A 19,965-nucleotide genomic window follows, 5' to 3' on the forward strand; every position below is an offset into this window, starting at 1 on the left:
CCTGCTCCTCCTCCTCCTCCTCCTCCTCCTCCTCTTCTTCTTCTTCTTCTTCCTCTTCTTCTTCCTCTCCTTCTTCCTCTTTGTGGTCTTCTTCGTCGTCGTCTTCTTTTTAAAAAAACCATTTCATTTTCTTGTACCATCTAACTCATGGAAGGACATTTCTGAAATCACATACTTCTCACAGAATGATTTGTCAAATGAAAGAAAACTTATAAAGTTGCTGGAGCAGAGGCCTAACAGTATTTTTAATATCTTTAGTTTCCCCCCCTCCTCTTTCACATGAATAGAAATCCTTAGTTTTTAGTGGGGATATCCAAAGTAATCCTCCCATGGGATTACATTTCTAGCCACTGGAATGGGAGGGGAGTGGCAAGATCAAGTTCTTCCCCATCCCCAATGAGAAGCAGCATGCCTCAGCCTTCTCAGCTCCAATCCCAGCAGCTAGAATGGGGATGCTGTGGGCTTCCATCTCAGACCACAAGAAACAGCAAGAGAGGAGTGCAAAACCCTGATTGATTCTCAGAATAGTGCTGCTGCCATGACCACTGGAGCTCAGCCCATCACTAACTTGGGTTTGTATTCTTGGAGCAAGAATAAAAGAATATCTGCCTTTTTTTTTTTTTTTTGCATGGGGATCAGATATGAGAGCTATCTTAATCATTTAGCTGCTGCTAGGCTAAAGGGGAATCCCTGAGAACAGGGTGGCACAGACCATTTGCTCAAGGCTTGACATAGAATCCCACTTTGGATGGGACACCAAGCACAGAAAAAGAGGAGCCCCCATCCCCAGCCATCTTGACTTTTCCTTTGTGGCTGGGACACAGGTCTAAGCATGGCTGGTTCTGTACTTTGTCACCCTTGCTTGCTCTGCTTAGTTAACTTTGGGAATGCCAAGTTCCAAAGTCCATCAGCTATTTAGGAAACTCTGACATCTGCATCACTGTATCAGTATATATTTCATACTTCAACAAGCTGGCTTGGCAACCTCTTAATCTTTCTTTCTCTCTGATTCAGGAACTATTTTACCCATTTGCTGATTTCTTCTCTTCTCTTTTCTTTCCTTTCTTTCTTTCCTTTCCTCTTTCTTTCTTTTCTTTCTTTCTTTCTTTCCTTTCCTTTTCTTTTCTTTTCTTTTCTTCTTTTCTTTCTTTCTTTCTTTCTTTCTGTCTTTCTGTCTTTCTGTCTTTCTTTCTGTCTTTCTTTCTGTCTTTTTCTGTTCTTTTTGGTGCCTGTCCTGAGGTTAGAATTTAAGGCCTAATTGCTGCCCCTGAGCTTTTTTGCTCAAAACTCGAGCTCTACCACTTGAGCCATAGCTTCACTCCCAGATTTTTGCTGGTTAAGGAAAAAAAAAAGTCTCATGCACTTTCCTGCCCAGGATGGCTTTGAATCTCGATCCTTGGATCTCAGCCTCCTAAATAATTAGGATTATAGGCATGAGCCATGGGCTCCCAGCTTGCTGAATTCTTCATTTTAGAAAAACAAGTCTTTTTTTTTCTTTTTTCTTTTTGGTGGAAGTGGGCAGAGTGGAATGCAGGGAAATTGTTCAATTCTCCAGACTAATAAGTAGGGGCAAATAATTTTTTCTTTGATTAAAAAAAAATCTTCTAACTGCCACAGAGATGGAGATGTTCAAACTTGCACTTGGTATGGGAGTTGGGGAAGAAAATCATTGAGAAATTGTAAAGTGTTGTGAGTGCGGGGGGGGGGGGAAGGGAGCAGGAGTAGGGTACACATGCACACATACACGCTATTTCCTAAGAAGCTTAAGACATGGGAACTAAGTGCCCAGCCAAGAACTGTGCTTCCTTTCTTTACCTTAAGCTCTTTTCCAAAGCCAACATGCTGACTGTAACCTTGCAGGACTGTTACAGTGTCTCACGTTCTCCTAGACTCACACATACTACCTTGATTAGAGACAATTAGAAGGGCAGTTTTGCGGTAATAATTCCACAGTTCATCAGGACTTATAGGAAACCTGTGTGTCTTGGACCTATCATCAACTCAGAGACAGGTTGGTATGTCCAAATAGCCAGGTGTCCTTAACACTTCCCCTTACCCTCTCCTTGACTGGCTGAACTCATACGACTGGCATCAGACCCAATATTTACTGTCAAGGAGGGCCTTGGGCAGATGCTCCCAGCACCCCTCCCCCCTCCCCTACCCCAGAGGCTTCTTTCCTACCTCCAGCTGTGACCTTTTTCACATGTTACCTATGTCCTATCAAGTTACTTTCATACCAACTCCCGTGGGACAACTAGCGTTCCTTCAGACCACTATAAATACCTCAGACGTAAGCAAGGAGTGAGTCTCTGGCTGAAGGCTCCTCTCTGCAGCTCTTTCCCCCACATAAACCTGTGCTAGTGTGGAGCCCTCTCTTGGTCTATTCTCCACATCTTTTTGAGCCTAAGAAAGAGCAGGCATGATCCCCATTTTCAATGCACAGAGAAGGCATTAAAAGACAACTCCAAAGTGATGATACTAAGGGGTGACTTCCATGACTTCTGGTGCAGAAGGCCTGGGTTCTTCCCACAATGCCACATCCACACTGACAATCAACCTGGCCGGCAAATGCTCACCCATGTGGCGATAAACACACTCACTCCCATCCAAAGGATTCAGAGACCATGGAATATTATTCCATTAACTTCCATTCTGTAGCTAAAGAAAGGTCTCATCCTGACTTGCTTCACTGCTTTGTGGAAGTCAAGGAAAAGAACTTTAAAGTACCTATACTAGGCAACACCTGAAAAAAAATCTTGTTGGTAGAATGCAATATAGCTGAACACTATGAAATACGAATGCGTGTTAGATCTACATTTGTTTTGAAATTTGTTTTGTTATGGAGATTTCCAAAGTTCCCTCTCTGAACTTCAGTGAACTTGATTGGGATAAGCAATACATATTTAGATTAAATGCATCATTATAAAGATCTGCTATAGAGTTGCATTTACCTACACATCAGGCTAGGCAGATCAACATTTCAAAGGCATCCTGGGGCATTTTAGCTCCACAAACCTTACAAAACACAATCCATAAGTCACCGCGGAACATTTGTACCCTTTAGCAACAGGCAGCCAGAGATGGAAACACCCAGCATAAAGGCTGCTGCTGCTAGGAGTCACAGTACAAATACTATTCAATTTCACAAAAGAGAACTGACAGAATTAAATTGGTAGCCAATTTGAACCAAATATTTCAAAACTCCTTTATGTGTAACTACCTTTTAACATGGAAGCCTATATGGAAATTATTTCCTTTATTAGTACAAATGCAGATTTTATTAAAAAAAAACTCATGGTGGGTTAAGGTTATAATATTGTACGTACCATTTTTTCAAAGTTTACTAGATTGTCAATGAACGTCTTGTTCCCCTCATGAGTAAATGTCATATCTGTAAAGAAATAAAAGCCACATTCGAATCACTAACCGAAATATGTCAGAGGAAGAAAGCACAATCACACCATTAGACTATGCAGGTGGATTTGCATAACACTGTTGCTGAAGAAAAGCTGATAATAATTCTCTTGATTGTTAGGTGTTTAACTTTCTAAATCACTTTATCTGAGATTAGTAAAATTTCAAACTGAATCCTCTGTGTCACTAACAAGGTTTCCACATCATGAGTTCCTACTCTTCCAGCCATCTTCCAACTCTTGGAAAGTCCTCAGGGCAGAAAGGTGACCAGAAGGTGTCTATCCCAAGAGCTCAATCTGATCAAGGTGTAGTTAATCTTTGCCTCTCAAGACCTCCCCATCTGCGGGGCCTGTGCTTTTCTTAGGATTACCTTTAATGAGCAGAGGCATGAATGGGATGAGAGGAGGATCCAGCTTAGCTGCTGTTAGCCTGTACGACCTGTGGTTTCTTGAAGGATCCTTGAGGGAGACAAAGAGAAGCTGGTCAGTGACAAGTGACACAGACACTACCATCTTACACTCATGGTCTCTTTATGGGATAATCTGGTATTCTGGAGTCAACATAGCTCCAGTTAAATAAATGGATTTAATCTTCTAAAACAACTTTACGTATAGTTAAGCTACTATTTTGCTTTTGGGTCCCATTCTGGTTTAAAAGGACATTTTCTGACTGGGGCTGGGGAGAGAGACTGATTTGGAAGCAAGTAGGAAATATAAAGCAAACCTCAACCAACATTCCTCTTCCCTGCTGTTGGCCTCTTCCCTGGGAGGTGAGCTCACCTCCCAACCCTTGCCCCATACAGATGTCCTGACTTGCCTTCTGAAACCATCCCATCTCTCCAGCAAGTTCCACTCACTCCTTTCTGGTCTGTGAACACTTCCCAGCCAATGGGGAGACCTAATTTTGGCAAGCCAGGAGAAGGACAGCTTCTAGCCCATCGTCAGCCTGGGAAGGACTTCATTATGCTGCTTTTCTTGTTACACAAATTGACCTTATGTGGGACATAAGTCCTCTTTAAGTTAGTTCCTCTGGGTGCCATTCATTAGTCAGACATGCTTGTTTTAGCAGCACTAAAAGGGCTCATAAACTTCTTAAAGTCATACAAGGACAGATAAAATTTCCAAAATGAGAACTTCAATTCAGCTCATCAGAAATCGGATTAATGCAGTGAACGGCATAAAGAGCCACTGTCACTTACCATTAAACTTTCAAACTCTGCATAGAACTTCTTGAACTTGCTTGGCAGTTTCTGTTAATGAAATGAAAATGCCACACGCATATGTCAGATTCAAAAGCTAGATATGTGCCATGAGTTAACATTTCTAGGGGACAGGTATATCTTTTGGCTCTTAATCAAACATCTCAGAGACAGGCTAAACCATAACTTGTCCTGTCATTTTAGGATAAAATTCTAGAACATAGAGAACTTGCCTTTTAAAAGCCTTCATCTAGTTGAACCAAAAGTAACTATGATTGCTTTTATAACATTTTCTTGGCTGAATGATTCATAAACAGGACTGCATTCCAGAAACTTTAATTTGTCTGGACCTTTGACACAGCCCCCCCCCACCTTTACTCTTTTATTTCTACAATCTGAATTTGTGTATGTGTGCACATGCATGTGTGCGTGCATGTGTTTGTGTGTGTATATGCATGTATGCCAGGCTAACTCAGGGGCTTAAACTCAGGACCTGAGCACTGTCCCTTAGCTTTTCACTCAAGGATGGTGTTCTAACACTTGAGTTATAGCTCCACTTTTGGCTTTTTGGTGGTTAACTGGAGATAGGAGCCACATGAACTTTCTTGCCCAGGCTGGCTTTGAACCTTGATCCTTAAATCACAGCTTCCGAAACAGCTACCATTATAGCATCAGCCACTAGATTCCAGCCATGATCAGACATTTAAAACTGATAATATTAGGATTCAATGAACTTTAGGGACTATTTCACTCTTTCCCATCCTTTACAACATGAACTACAGTGAGAACATCATCAGTTTTGTTTTATTGCTATCTCCTCAGTATTTCATCGAGTACTGAGTAGATGCTCAGTAGAGATATGATAGACTTTCCATTCTGATACAAGAAAGAGCAAGTCCTGAGCCCCAAAGATTCTTAAGTTCATTCTAAGACTGTTCATGAGGCCACCGGGGTGCTTGTTGGAGCTCTACAGAAAGCCTTGGGGAAGTGCTCAGCAAATATGGACAGATATATCAAATAAAAGATATTCATGAAAGCTGGGTGCTGGTGGCTCACATCTGTAAACCTAGTTACTCAAAGAAGCTGAGATCTGAGGATTACAGTTCAAAGACAGCCCAGGGAAAGAAATCACATAAGATTCTTATCGCCAATTAACTACCAACAAGCCAGTAGTGGAGCTGTGGCTCAAGTGCAAGAGTGCCCGGCCCTGAGTTCAAGCCCCAGTATAGACACAAAAAAGAAAAAGATACTTATGAAGGAAAGCTTTGTTTACAGAATTACACCATCATTTTCACCTCTAAAAAGTAAAGGCTTCATAATGGCAGGTTAATGTTCCCTGGTTAGCATCATATAATGATGAAAAGAGAAGCTGAGATCAGAGACTCACAGCACTCCTGTTCTGGAGAGGCTGAAGGACCAGCTAACCCGCTGTTTACTTTCACTTGCCACTAACTGGTCAATTCACTGTCCTATTGCTGGCTGCACCCTCCCTGCAGGGACTCAGATACTATTTCCTAACTGCTATGGTCTCACTATTTGGTTGCCATTACATGGTACCTATCCTTGGCCTCCCTGATTCTCCCAGGAGGCTTTGGGCTTTTTGTGATTTTTTTTCCCCTAACAACTCATTTGGACTCTATGGGGAGATGAGCAGCTGGAGAAGGTTGAGGAAAGCAGACTGTGTGAGGAGAGCCCCAGGTCTCCCGAGATTCCAAGAGCGTTGGACTGGCTGTGAGACAGGGACACTGCATAATGGCTTCACTGCGTCGATACCTTGGCAGTGCTTCATCGTCCTTTCACTGGAAGATGGGGCAGCTGCATGGCACACAGGCTTCACTAATTCCCTCACTCCTATATTCAGGGGATGAGCTGCTCTGTGCTGCATTTGCCTGGAATTTTAAGAGAAACCCAAGACAGAGGACTTGTGAAGACCTGCCCTATAAACAATGGAAACACTTAGGAGGGACAGAGAAGGAAAATCGTTTCAAGAGGGAAGTAGAAAAAAGAATTTCAAGAGAAACATAAAGAGATGCAAACAGCTGCCTTGAAGTAGCTCACTGCAAACACAGTCGCTACGAAACACTCCTGGCTCTTTTGTACGTGTGTATCCCCCTCACACATGCCTTTTATTTTTAGTAAGAGTCTATTTTTGTGTGGATGTTCTATTCAAGATTAGTATTTCTTCAGCTATATGCCACATGAAAGGGGTCAAGTCCACTCTAATTACTAAGCAAATAAAAAGTGAAGACATTTGAACCATCATTAAACCACTCATCCTATTTTGGTGCTAAAATTCATAACACAACTCCACAACTTTTGCCCCCCCCCAAAAAAATTATAAGCCAAGGCTGTTCCTCTACATAGAGAGAAGACTGCCAGGTGATTTAGGGACACTTTGTACTCAGCTGCTCTAAACAGTTGTCCTATGGATAGCTATTTTTCCTAGGTGTAAAATGTCTAACTGGGTAAAATAAATCGAATCTTCTGTCTTATTTCAATCAGCTATGGCTTAGTGCAAAAGCAAGAAGCAGCCAGGCCCTGGTGGGTTCACATCTGTAATCTTAGCTACTCAGGAGGCTGAGATCTGAGGACTGTGGTTCAAAGCCAGCCCAGGCAGGAAAGTCCATGAGATTCTTATTTCCAATTAATCACAGAAAAAGCCAAAAGTGGAGCTGTGGCTCAAGTGACAGAGTGCTTGCCGTGAGCAAAATGTGCTCAGGGACAGTACCCAGTCTCAGAGTTTAAGTCCTAGGACCTAGGTGGGAGGGAGGAATAACAGTAGACATCCCTTTTCCTTTTTTCCTTTGTGTGTGTGTGCATGTGCACACATCCGTGCACACACATGCATGATGATAGTGGAGCATGAACTCAGAGCCTTGCATTGTGATTTGGCTTTTTCTACTCAAGTCTGGTGCTCTACCTATTACACCACACCTCCACTTCTGGCTTTTTGTTAGTTAATTGGAGATAAGAGTCTCAAAGACTTTTCTGTCTGAGCTGGCTTTGAACCATGGACCTCAGATCTGAGCCTCCTAAGTAGCTAGGATTCCAAGCATGAACATAGCTGAACAAGCAGACATTTCTGAGATCATTGAATCTATGCACAAAACTCCTTTTGCAGTCATCCAAGCAATTTACATATACCTAATAATCAAGTTATTATTATTTACAGCGTGTAGATGGAAAAACAGAACCCCCCCCCATCCCCAGGTCCCTTCTCCCATACACAAAAGGATGATATCTTTTTCAGTTTTCCCTTGCTCAGGTGGCAACTGGTCAAAGGAGAAAGGTCACCTCCCTCCATGTGTCCCACTCTTCCATTGTTGTAGCAGTGTAAGTGCTATTTCTGAATAAAAGCTCACTGGTGAGCCTAGGGTTTTCTTCTGAAGGCTCCGGTCACAGCTGGATCCCAGCTGCAGCTTACCTCCCACGTTAGTGCCAGGCGGCTCACAGCCACGTTACTTAGTCCCATGATGATGGCAAAAAAGGAATTCAGATTCTTGTACTCTTTACAACTGGAACACAAGAGGCACGCGTTTGAGTAAAAATGCCACTTTTGAGTGATAAAAAAGAAATCAGAGTTCTATTTTCTGATAGTCATTAGTATTGTCCGGATTCCTTTCTATGAACAGGCCAGGGTAGGCGTAAGGCACTGTGTAGGTTCCACTTGGGTGACTAGATTCTGCTGTTTGATTTGTCACTGTCATTGCAGAGAGCCGATACTTTTCACCACTGGGGTCTGGGTTTTGAGAAGTAATTTAAAGACACCTTCCCTGGAGCTGTTATTACAATCCAAATTTGGTACAATCCAAGGTAGGCCTGAAGGAAAGCAGCCCCTGGGATGGGAAGGGTGAAAGGTCATGACCTTGGAGACTTTCATACCTGGAGATGGCCCCTGTCCTGGCAGCTGGAGAGGGAACAAAAATCCCAATGCTACAGCCACCCGGCTTCTACCTGCCATGCAAATGCTTCTAATTTGGGGACAAAGACAGTTCCTGTGAGCTAGGCATGCAATCTTCAGCAGTTCAAAGTTGAGGGCGAAAAACATCCAAAGAAACAAAGCTAAAAGAACCTGATTTCTCATGTGTTTTAACTGATGTCAGACTCTGTACCTCTGCTACTATGAGCTTTTATGATTATGTATTTGGGAATGAAAAAGGCTCAGAAATTCTTATTAGAAGAATGACAGTGTTTAGCCAAATTGTTCAGTTTAAAAAAATTAAAGAACCCCCAACTTCATCAGACTAGGTCCCTGTAAAAGGAAAGAACTCTTTTGGCAATAAGGACAACTCTTTGACCCGCCCTAAATCAAAGTTTGTAAAAGGCTAGGAAAGCTGGGAACTGGTGGCTCACACCTGTAATCCTAGCTGCTCAGGAGGCTGAGAGCTGAGGGTCATGGTTTGGGGCCAAACTGGGCAGAAAAGTCCATGAGACTCTTATCTCCAATAAACCACCAGCAAACTAGAAGTAGTGCTGTGGCTCAAACTAGATCCTGAGTTCAAGCCCCACAACAGACAGGGGGAAAAAAAGGCTAGGAAAGTATTTGCATTTGCTGCTCATGTTCTTCTGGCAGAAGTAGTGATATGTAATTCTTCAATCATCTGGGTGAACATGATAAGACACTCCAGAGAAGCTACCCATGCTCACTCCTGGTATGAAGAAGCAAGAAAGGCCTGCCCAGTGCCAGGGCAGTGGATCGCAGGACAAAGCCTGAAAGGTATGAGGAGGTACCAGGTATGAAAGCAGTGAGTGACAGCATGTACATATGTTTGCCTTTGTCTTGCCTGTGTGGTCTTAAAAGAATAAATTAAGAGCTAATCGATGCTATTCTATATGCCTCAGTTTCCTTGCATGAAAACAAAAAGAGAATTAGCTGTCCCCATCCTGCCCGTCAGCTTCATAAAGCTCTGGACAGGGAAAAAAGCTTAAGCAGAATATGATGCAGTTCCCAAAGGCATCAAGTTGCATAGACACTGGGACCATTCTGTTTCTATGTCATTCTGTGAACCTTGGAGTTAAGAAAGCCCAGAACCTTCTCCAACTTGGCTATGAGAACAGGTCCATTGTGGGATAGCACCCTGAGCTTGATAATGATCACAAGGAGACGTGTGACAGAGACAAAAACAAAGAACAAAGAAACCCCAAACCCCAAGCATTCCTGGGTATTTTTGAGAGGCTTATCCATGACACTTCCTAACAAGATTATATAAAGTTTTCTGACCACCCCCACTGCTTGTGTACAGGTCACCTTTCCCATCTTTGCTGCATTTAGTACCATCAGGCTAAGGTGAAGAGAAAATGTGCTCCTTCTAACAGGAAAGCACATCCTGTCATAGTTTCCATAATCCACTCACTCCAAACACGGGAAGCCAGCTGTTCCTTGCAATGAGGGGAGTGGGGAGGTGGGGGGGGGGGCAGAAGGGAGGGAGAGAGAGAAAGAGAGACGCTCTATTCAGAACCAGAAATTCCCATGCAACACTACTAAATCTTTCTTGAATAGCCAATTTTCCCCCAAGACCAGAGAGTCAAATCTGAATCAGAAGGATGGAATATCCCGTGGAACCTTCACAGTTTTGGCAAAATGGCTGAAGGCATTTTGGTAAAGTGATGTTTGTAAAACCCCAAGTAGCCTCCACTCCTTTGTTTAGTGCTAGAAATCAGTCTCGGCATGAGATCTCAACTGTTTGGCTCAAGAAAATTGCCTGGCCGGGGTCACTTGTTCTCCCAATCTTCCTGTGCTGGAGCTCCCCACGTTCAGGAAGGGAAGGAGTCTCACAGCCACAGGCCACATTTAGCCTTTTATTTTTAGCACTGTGGTGATACCAAAAACATGGAAGTAAACAGGAGGTTGTCAGGCATATCTAAATAGCAGGAGATTAAATTCATGTCAGGGAGAAATCTAACTGGCCCCTGCAGTAAATAAATTGTTTCCCACAAAGTGCTGTTAAATAGAATATTTATAAGATGTTTGCTTTCTCTGATGTTTATGGAGATGATTTTTCTTGTACCAGGTTAGCTCGCCTTCATGCATTTTTCTGATTTTGTTCTGGCTGAGTTGGATGTGCTTCTGTAGAAGCATGTTCTACTGCCCTCTACTGGTGAGAATGTGTCATGCCAGACCTGCGTTTCAAAAGCTTCAAGCACAAGTTTCTATCAGAGAACTTTCTAAATCAAAGGCAACAAAATTTCTGAGTTCAGAGCCAACAGAGGTCAGGGAGTGGACTCTAGTATTGGCGATATAATATGTTACTTTATATATTGATGCATGTATTCACAAAAGCTTAGAGAAAGTTGATCTTTTACAATAATTCAGTTACTTGTAATCTCCTGAGACTGGTCTTTGTACATAAGAAACTCCTATGCCCTGCTTTTCTTTATGAGGTTGGTGTCTAAGAAAATGAAATTAAAATACAATTCTGAAGCTATTTTCTCTTCCCAGGCTGAAGATACTTACTGGGCTGCTATCTTAATAAATTTTTTTAAGAGCTGCACACGCTTGCTGAGCTGAGAACAAAGGCAGATCTCAGTGACAACCCAAAACTGAATTTCATTAAATCTCCTCAGGAATAAGTCCAAGTTTGCTGTGGTCTTTTTAAAATTGTGCCTTCCAAATGTGTGGTAGATTAGCTCCAGCTAGAACAGAAAAGGAAACAATTTCACTTATTTGTTTGCTTTTTAAATCAAAATGCCAGCCTGATTTTTTTCTGTTTTTTTTGGGGGGGGGATTTTTTTTAAAGATTGTTTCACTGTTCTGCAGATGTGAATTCACTCACTAACCCAGGTATCTCTGGATCTGAAGGGCTTTCCCTGAGCTATGTGAAATATACAAATATAAATTAGGTGTCGTTGGCTTAGTATGCATATATAGCACAACATGGCTTTATGAAGTTTTCTTGAACACTCCAAGAATTTGTAACAGGCTTTATTTATAAACTTGGTATGCAAACACCCACTGTCATTTGGCTTCCATATGGCCACCCATATGAAATCCTTAGACCTGAGCCAGGCCAGTAAACTTCATTCAAAACCTCTATACACCAGGCCACCCACACATGTCCGCCTACCTCATGCACGCAGTTGAAGAGCTCCCAGTCATAGATTGTCATCTGGTATGCCAAGTCCTTGGAGCTCATCAGTTCAAAAGTTCCCACTGTTCCAGTGGTTGGGCCTTCCTGTTCCGGCAAAGGAGTCTGTAGATGATAAATGAAAAAAAAACAGATCAGGACCTCAACAGAGATGAGGACTTGGTGCTATGTGCTTTCAGGAGTTTCTGGTAAGAAAAGGTTCTGGAGATACATTCAGAATTTCACTCAGAAGACAAAGATGCTTTTGCATTCAGTGTCACTTGCTTGACTACCACCATTTGAGATATCGGCAGCATTAGAGTCAATCCCACTGACGGAAAAATGCAGGATATGGAAAGTAAGATTCCATGTAGGGTGAAATGTGGAGATTCTCTTATGCCTGGGCCTGGAGATCCCTGAGAACTCTCTCCCTTTCCCCTGGCAGAGAAGAAAGGATCACGTGGGCACCAATGTGGTTTATGTCTGTAATCCTAGGATTACCTGAGGATCACAGTTCCTTGCCAGCTCAGGCAGACAAGGGAGTGATACTCTTATCTCCCATGACCTAGCAATAATACAAAAGGAGAGGTGTGGCTCAAGTGGTAGAGTACCAGCCCAAGAGGGAAGAAGTCAAGTGAGAGCACAAGGCCCTGAGATCAAGCATCAGTGTTTGCACAGTATTTGTTGAAGTGGTTGCAAAGCAAGGTAGGCCTGGCAGCTCTGTATATCCAGCCACAGTGTTCCTTGCTAATGCTGGTAAGGGTGGTTAAGCTGCTATATAGTGCCATCTTCTAAACACATCAACTGGGGTGTGAGACAGGACAACACCATAAGAATGATATTCACATGACCTTGAGGCTTGGTGGAAGACATTAAAAATCTAGCTGTTATTTTTGGAAAGACTCCCAGGCAAGAGTTTTCATCTGACTTCCTTATCTTGTTTCTGTATTATGGGAAACGGTCTAAAGTGTTTGCATAAGATGAAAGATCTATGTACAAAAGAAGTGTACATTTAACACATTAAAAATCTCCATAACTGAAACAGTCAGTACACATATTACAAAATAACAAAAGTGAAAAGAATATTTTCCAGTATGATGTCAACTATATCTGGATATTCAATGTTCATGTCAGAGGGCTAGAGATATAGCACAGCGGTAGAATGCTTGCCTTAGCATAGGAAAGGTCCTGGGTTCAATTCCCATTACTATAAAAACCAAAAGTAAGTTCCTAGCACAAGTAGTGATATTATACAGGTTCCATCTCATCGCCATCATTACCATGCTGTCAGTGCCTCCTGCAATTCTGAACTTTAAAGAATTCCATGGTCAGAATGTAAGTGGTTCTTGCCTTTTTAAAGTTAAGCATTAATGTGTGTGTGTGTGTACACATGGCTCTGAGATGCAGAGATGAACAGTTGAGGGAGCATGAATGGAGGTACTGGGAATGAATGTGTGGCCTGAAGAGGTTCTTGGTGTTTAAAAAGAAGTAGTAGATCATCTGGGTGCTGGGGGCTCATGCCTAGAATCCTAACAACTAAGCAGGCTGAGATCTGAGGACTGTGCTTTGAAGACAGGCAGATAAATCCAAGAGACTCTTATCTCCAGTTCACCAGCCAGAAGTGGAAGTGTGGTTCAAGTAGTAGAGCACCAGCTTTGAGGAAAAAAAGCCTAAGGGAGAACACAAGGCCCTAAGTTCAAGCCCCAGTACTAGGACAATAAAAAAATAGCAGAAAAACTTAGGTCAGTGCTTCCCTGAGCATTGGAGATGGCTCATCATAGGTAGATGGACGGTAAGAAGTTCTTAAAGATGGAGAGGCTGTCAAGAGACTTGCTTGGCAGGAGCAGAAAGCAAGGGGGAACCAAAGGAACAGCTTTTAGAAAGTCTTTGTGATTAGGAGTTTGGGTTTTGTAATAGGCCAGATAATAGAGCATGTTAGTGACAGCTTAGAGAGCAGCAGACTACACAGAACTCCACTGTACCGCCACACACTTGGCTTGATCCCTTAATCTCCTGACTGTGGCTCCAGTGCTAGTGAATTGGGGTCTTAATAGCCAAGTGGGTAAATGAGGGTCGTAACCCCTAGGCTGGTTCTAAGAGGATTAGATAGGAGAATTTCAGTGTAGCATACAAATACGGTGCCTGGCACAGGGGAGGGCCCCTGTCCCAAACGATTTCACTTCCCAACAGTGCTTCAACAACACAAATGCACAGGACGGTGTGGGAAGCACAACTCCCAGACTTTGATGCTAAATACTGTTGTCCCTGACTCACTCCATGCAACAGACTGAGAGCAGGGAAGAAAAGCACTGATGGCAAAGCCCTACAACTTAACAACCAGCCAGATGCTGATGTACAAGTGATTGACGGAAGCAAAGGAGAGTGATTTCAACCAGGTCTCAGGTCTGACGGCGAGAGAAGCCTTTGAATCCTAGGTCTTAGGACCACTTCTGAGGTGAACCTTACTCTGCCCTGGCTCCCTTCTCCCCTACAGGCGTGAATATGGCCCCTGTGCTCTTCTGGGCAGTTGCACAACACTCTTACTCTCCTGCACACTGGAGACATTCGGTCTACCTGGCTTCTAGGTGCTTTTTTTTGAGGCTTTATGGCTTCTCTTCCACTAAGATGGGCCGGGTATCTGGGGCTCATTCCTGTAATCCTAGCTACTCAGGAGGCTGAGATCTGAGGACTGCTGTCCAGATCTAGTGAAGCAGGAGAATCTGTAAGACATTTGTCCCCTATTAGCTGCTAAAATGCTGTGGCTCAAGTGACCGAGCACCGGGCCATATGTTCAAGCCCAGTACCCCTCCTTCCAGATACAAATGAATAACAAAAGGAAAGAAAAGAAAAAAAGGGGGTTGAAAGCAAGGCCCAGGAGGTACAGCACTAGCCAGTGAGTGAAAGCATCAGGTACTGAGGTACAGTCCCAGTCTTGGACCAAAAAAAAAGAAAGAAAGATAGAAGGTTGTTTTGGTCATGGATGCTGGCTCATCATCGCTCTACTCAGAGATGACAGTAACAAAAAGCCCTGAGGATCTCTCTGGGCCTCTCTGCTCCTTGTCAAAGGCAGCTAAGCCACCTTGCATACACAGCAAATGCGCTTCTCTCTCTGACATGGGGGTTCACATGTTGACTCTTGGTTCCATAGGAAGTATCTCCTTGAAATTTCCTGCAGATGAAGAACAGCAGACTTCAGGTATCCTCTGCACTGCACACGTGTCTGCCCAGATACAGACAGAGAGACAGAGAGACACAGAGAAAGAGGGAGAGAGAAAGAGAGACGGGGGGGGGGACCCTGTGTATTATGTATTCTCTCCCTGACCTTTCTGAGAGATGACTTCTTTCCTGAAGCTGGAAAGCAGTGACTGGAAGACCAGCAGAGTTCTCCTCCCATTCACCCCTGTAATCCTAGCTACTCAAGATGGCTGAGATCTGAGAATCAAGGTTCAATGGCAGTCCAGGAAGAAAAATGTCTGTAAGATTTTCATTTCCAATAACCAGCAAAAAGCTGAAAGTCGACTGTGACTCCAGTGGTAGAGTGACAGCCTTGAGTAAAAAAACCAAGCAAGAGTATAAGGCCCTGAGTTCAAGCCATAGAATTGGCATCAAAGTGAGCAAATGTTGACAGTCAGTGAGATTCATCCTACATCCTCTTGTCACTATGGCCCCCACTGCCCCCCCCCCACCCAGTGGCTAGCTCTGTAGCAGTACCTGTCATATGAGATCCTCACACACTGGTATCCTTAGTGCCACATAAGCTGTTCAAGGTACATGTTGGATTTGTCATTGAAACCATCCCAATGGTCAGAACAGAGAAGAACGGCACTCTAACATTGTAAATGTTAGTGAGCCACCCCAATGTGGATGGACAAGTAGCTGATGGACCTGGAGCCAGAACCAATTCCAAGCCTACAACATTGTGTTTGGTACTAAATACAGGTCTAAGGAACCAGTGAATGGATAAAAGCAGAGCCAAATTATAGTTCAATGGGATTTGCCTGTAATTTGCTTTGTCCTAACATTAAATAAAATGTCAAAAAGCTCAGCATCCAAGCCCTTAACCTGATACCATTGAACATTCAGCTTTTTCTGTTCCAGGCCACTTGGGTGACTCTGAGTTCCTTGACAGAAGCTGTCATGAGGACAGAGGCCTGGGGCACTGGTCCCCGTGGCCACAGAAGCCAGCCCAGCCCTGCACAGAGCAGTCACGTGGTAAGAAGGTGTTGATAGATCTGGATGGCTCTTCCTAGAAGGACTGTTCTCCAGAACCCTTCAGCAAGCAGGAGAAGTGGCTCCAAGGCTCCAGATGTGCAGCAGGTGAGGTGGGACCCCCGGTGTTCAGCAAAGAGCAGGTCCCCAACAGGGAAGAGCTTCATGTCCAGGGTAACTTGTTATGAAATAGTAAATTACTTTCAACATGGAAGATAAGCAAGGCCTTGGAATGGTGGCATGCAAATAAACAGAAGCTTAAAAGTTACTATCTGCCCCCAGGGAACTGGAGACTGTCCACATGCCTTGTCATCCGCCACATCGTTCAACGCCATGGCCAACAACCAGCTGGCAAGAGAGGCCCCTGTGCACTGTGCAGTAAACACATCACATGGCACCTTGCATGTAGCTTCAATGACAGTGGCTTTTTAAGGCATTTCTTTCCAGTACAGGGTAGGCACATTTATGACGTTCAACCCCGCCACGTTGGAAAGTATTTATTTAGAAAGTAATAAATGTAGATGATTAAAGAATACGTGAAAGGGACAGGGAGGCGAATTTGAGCTTATGCTGCTGGAGGCAGAGGAAGGATGAGGACCAGGGCTGAGGGAGAAGTAAGGGAACAGATGCCATTTCTGCAAGTTCTCCTCACAGTATCACTTCAAGGTAGTGTTCTAAAATGGGCCTTTGTAGCACATGCCTGTAATCCCAGCCCTCAAGAGGTTGAGGCAGTAAGGCTTCAAGTTCAAGGCTAGTCTGGGCTACATAGCCTGTTTCCAGAAAACATTAAAAAAAATGATGGTAAAAGTGAGTCTCTCTTAATCAGAGACCAAGATCCTGCTGAGAGAAACCAAACTCAAGTCCAACTCAAGACTGTCATGGTCCCAGGGATCAAATCAAGACCATGCCACGTGCTTAGGCACACGCTTTGCTACTGGACTACATCCCACCCGAGAGACTTGAGTTACCTCATGAGCCTGATTTGATTAAACTTGAACCTATTCATGTATCACCCAGTCTCATGCTCACTGATACACTTTTGTTCCCCAAATTTGGTGCCGTTTATCCTTCATCCTTCTGTTTTCTGTTTTTCCTTAGAAAGAAAGAAGGCCTTGTGTGTCCAGAGCCTGGGGGCATCTTCTTTCTCTACTCTCCAAGCTGGTCCTGTCAGCCTTCTAAGATCTTTTAATACCTACTCACTTCCATGCTTAATTTTTATAGGATAAATAGGAAGACACAAGTGTGTCCTGTGTTCATGGGAAGCTATGTGGGGCTGGAAGGTGGATGGTTGGGGAAGGGTTCGGGTCTCTGGCATTTCCTAAATGAGGGACAATGAGCACAACAGCACCCTAAGGAGTAAGATTATTTCCATCCTTGCCTAAGAACCCAAGATTTTCCTAGTAATATCTGAGCTGGGGACACGTTATAGTGAGCTGAATTACAAGTCAGTTGTAATTACAACTGACTTGTAATTCAGCCAGTAGTGGTGCTAACTGGCTGATTTCCACAAGAGAGAAATCTAAACTCAGAGCATCTCTAGTGAACACCTAAGGCTATGCTCATAGTCAGGAATAAGCCAAGTAGTATTCAAGATGTTTTAGCAACCAGGTTCAAAGTGAGTGTGAAATGAAGCTGCAGACTAGTTTTCCTGATTGCAGACGGCACTCTGAGGAGGCCATCCACACCCACCTACCAATGAATCGAATTGCTCTCTCGGGCAAGCAAACAGGCGTCCATTAATGGTGAGCGTTGTAAATACCGAGACATCATTAGGTTTGAGCAGCACCTTTTCTGTGAACATAAAAAGCGTGAGATTGCCTATTAAATACATTTGAGATTGGCTGCATGGCCCTAATCACACCAACAAATTACCAGCTCGGTGAATTACCGGAACATGCAGAGCAGAGCAACTACAGAAAATACAGGACTGAAGGGACCCACTGAATAAAAAGGACACAGCTTTTGCACAGCCATACAACCCTCAAGATGCTATCAGAAATGACCACACAACAAGGAGGGGAACATCCAAGAGTTCATTCACCCAGTTCTGTACACAGCCATAATTATATATAAGAACTGCACTGGAGATTTAGATAAGTTGCTAGATGGTCTAACTACACAGCACTCTAGATATAAAAAAAGTCACTTTTATAAAACATAGGAGGGAAGGGTTCAAAGACACTGCAGGATTGTTGTTGTAAAATGTATTATTTTTCATCCATTCCCTAATTTGGAGTATAACAACAATAACCAGATTAAGCCACATCTACATTTAAAAAAATTAGCTCACTTAATAAATATTATATATTTATATATAATGTCAGACACAGAGAAGACTTAAAAGAATAATACAGAAAGAAAGAAAAACATTCCAAAAACCAGGTGCTGGTGGTTTACACCTGTAATACTACCTATTCAGGAGGCTGAGTTCTAAGGAGTTTGAAGCTAGCCCATCTAGAATAGTCAGTGAGACTTTTATCTCCAATTAACCAGCAAAAAGCTGGAAGCAGAGGTGTGGCACAAGGGGTAGAGCACCAGTCTTGAACAAAAATGCCAAGACAGTGTGTGAGGCCCTGAGCTCAAGCTCCAGTACCAACACACACAACGTAATTTCCTTTCTTGAAATATGCATTTAAAAACTGTACATCAATGAAGTCATTTGGATTACTTAGATAGGACAAAAAGGAAGAACTTATCAAATGGCTATCCAATCATCGCTGGGGAACTGAGCTTCTTGGTTGATTCTATCTCTCCCGTGCTGCCATATCATCCATCTGGTTGGCCTGGAATGGCTACGCTAACTCTCTCAGTGCTTCCTGCTCGGATGTCCCATTTTTTCCAAAGGTCCAGATACTAATGAAGTCTGCTACCTCCCCCGGAGCTCATCTTGACGATGATCAGACTTTCCCCAGAGCCCAGCTTATCAGCAACAGCACTGATGACTTCTTTTACTGAGGCGGACACAGGCACTCGAATGGTGGTATAGGTGTGGTCCATGCAGTAGACCTTAAACAAAACTTCACAGAGACAGTTCATCAGGAGGGAAAATGGTCTGAAAGTTCTCAGAAAACCAGAAGCTATGCAAAAATAGTTAAAACATTTTCTCACACTTGTATGATCTCCTACTGTTGCATTTATTTGCATGCATCTACACCTGTCCACTTCTAGCCCTGCTTTCCTTGGCATTGGTTTAAGAATAAGGACACACATGACTGCCACTCTCCATTAAAAATAAAAAGCCCACAGTTATTTGTGAGAAGGCCACAAATAGGACATGGGAAAAAATGAGAAGTATGTTTGGCTGGTATTCTAGATTTGTCTTTTTCTCGTCTTTCTTTGATCATCCACAAAGTGCCACACTGTAAGCTGATTACTAGGTTACTACACACTGACACCTCTGTGAGCTTGCCGCTCTGGCCTTTCCCTCCCATTTGCTCATCTTGTTACGTTGAGGCTGCCATGCTCAGATATACTTAGCTCAGCAGACTGGAATATGGTACCCACAAGCTCACCTCTGAACCCACAGATCCTGAAGTCAATCCCAGCTACTGTGATTCTTAGGTGTTGAGGTATTCTTAGATGACAAGACTCATTTGTGGTTTGAAATGACAACTCTTGTTGTTCTTATGAACATTTACGATTACAGAACACTTAGGCATGCAAACAGCAAATGTCAGCATCTTCACCCACAGGAGGGCTGCTGGGGGAAGCTGTGTGTGTTTAGGGCCACAGTGCTCTCACTGGGCAGGAGGGCTGCTCTGAAGCTGGCTCTGGTGTCTCACCTTCTTTCGGATGCCTTCCCTCTGGCTCTTCCCAGAGGTGAGGACCTAGAGCCAGGCCCTGTGAGAATTCATATTTCCTTAAAGGAGAGTGTCAGTCGGGGGGTGTGGGAGGAAGAGCATCAGGAAGTGTGCTTAAACAGCTTGGGACACAAGACTTGGAGGATATAAAGATGCAGCAGATAAAGGGTTTGGTATGAGTTAAAAGAGAATTCTCACCCTCATCAGAGCCACGGATTGGCTGGCGCTTCTGGGACCTCTCATCCCCTGTGTTGAACTGTTGCAAAAGAACTCTGTGCTG

At 43.5% G+C, this 19,965-nt stretch overlaps 1 protein-coding gene across 3 annotated transcripts in view; it reads right to left on the reverse strand.

Annotated features, from left to right (window-relative positions):
- The window catches only part of Rapgef4 (Rap guanine nucleotide exchange factor 4), a 306,154-nt gene that overhangs the window by 14,618 nt on the left and 271,571 nt on the right, over window positions 1-19,965 (reverse strand). For all 3 annotated transcript variants that reach the window (XM_070020789.1, XM_070020798.1, XM_070020805.1), the window contains 9 exons: window positions 19,884-19,962; window positions 18,756-18,902; window positions 17,579-17,676; window positions 11,677-11,802; window positions 11,067-11,245; window positions 8,037-8,127; window positions 4,613-4,663; window positions 3,785-3,872; window positions 3,327-3,391 (listed from right to left, as the gene is read on the reverse strand). In XM_070020789.1, the coding sequence (XP_069876890.1) occupies window positions 3,327-3,391; window positions 3,785-3,872; window positions 4,613-4,663; window positions 8,037-8,127; window positions 11,067-11,245; window positions 11,677-11,802; window positions 17,579-17,676; window positions 18,756-18,902; window positions 19,884-19,962 (924 nt within the window). The remainder of the gene's footprint in view (window positions 1-3,326; window positions 3,392-3,784; window positions 3,873-4,612; window positions 4,664-8,036; window positions 8,128-11,066; window positions 11,246-11,676; window positions 11,803-17,578; window positions 17,677-18,755; window positions 18,903-19,883; window positions 19,963-19,965) is intronic.

This window comes from Dipodomys merriami, unplaced genomic scaffold, assembly GCF_024711535.1.
Source record: "Dipodomys merriami isolate MVZ:Mamm:240054 unplaced genomic scaffold, mDipMer1.0.p SCAF_1, whole genome shotgun sequence".
Classification (NCBI taxonomy): Eukaryota; Metazoa; Chordata; class Mammalia; order Rodentia; family Heteromyidae; genus Dipodomys; species Dipodomys merriami.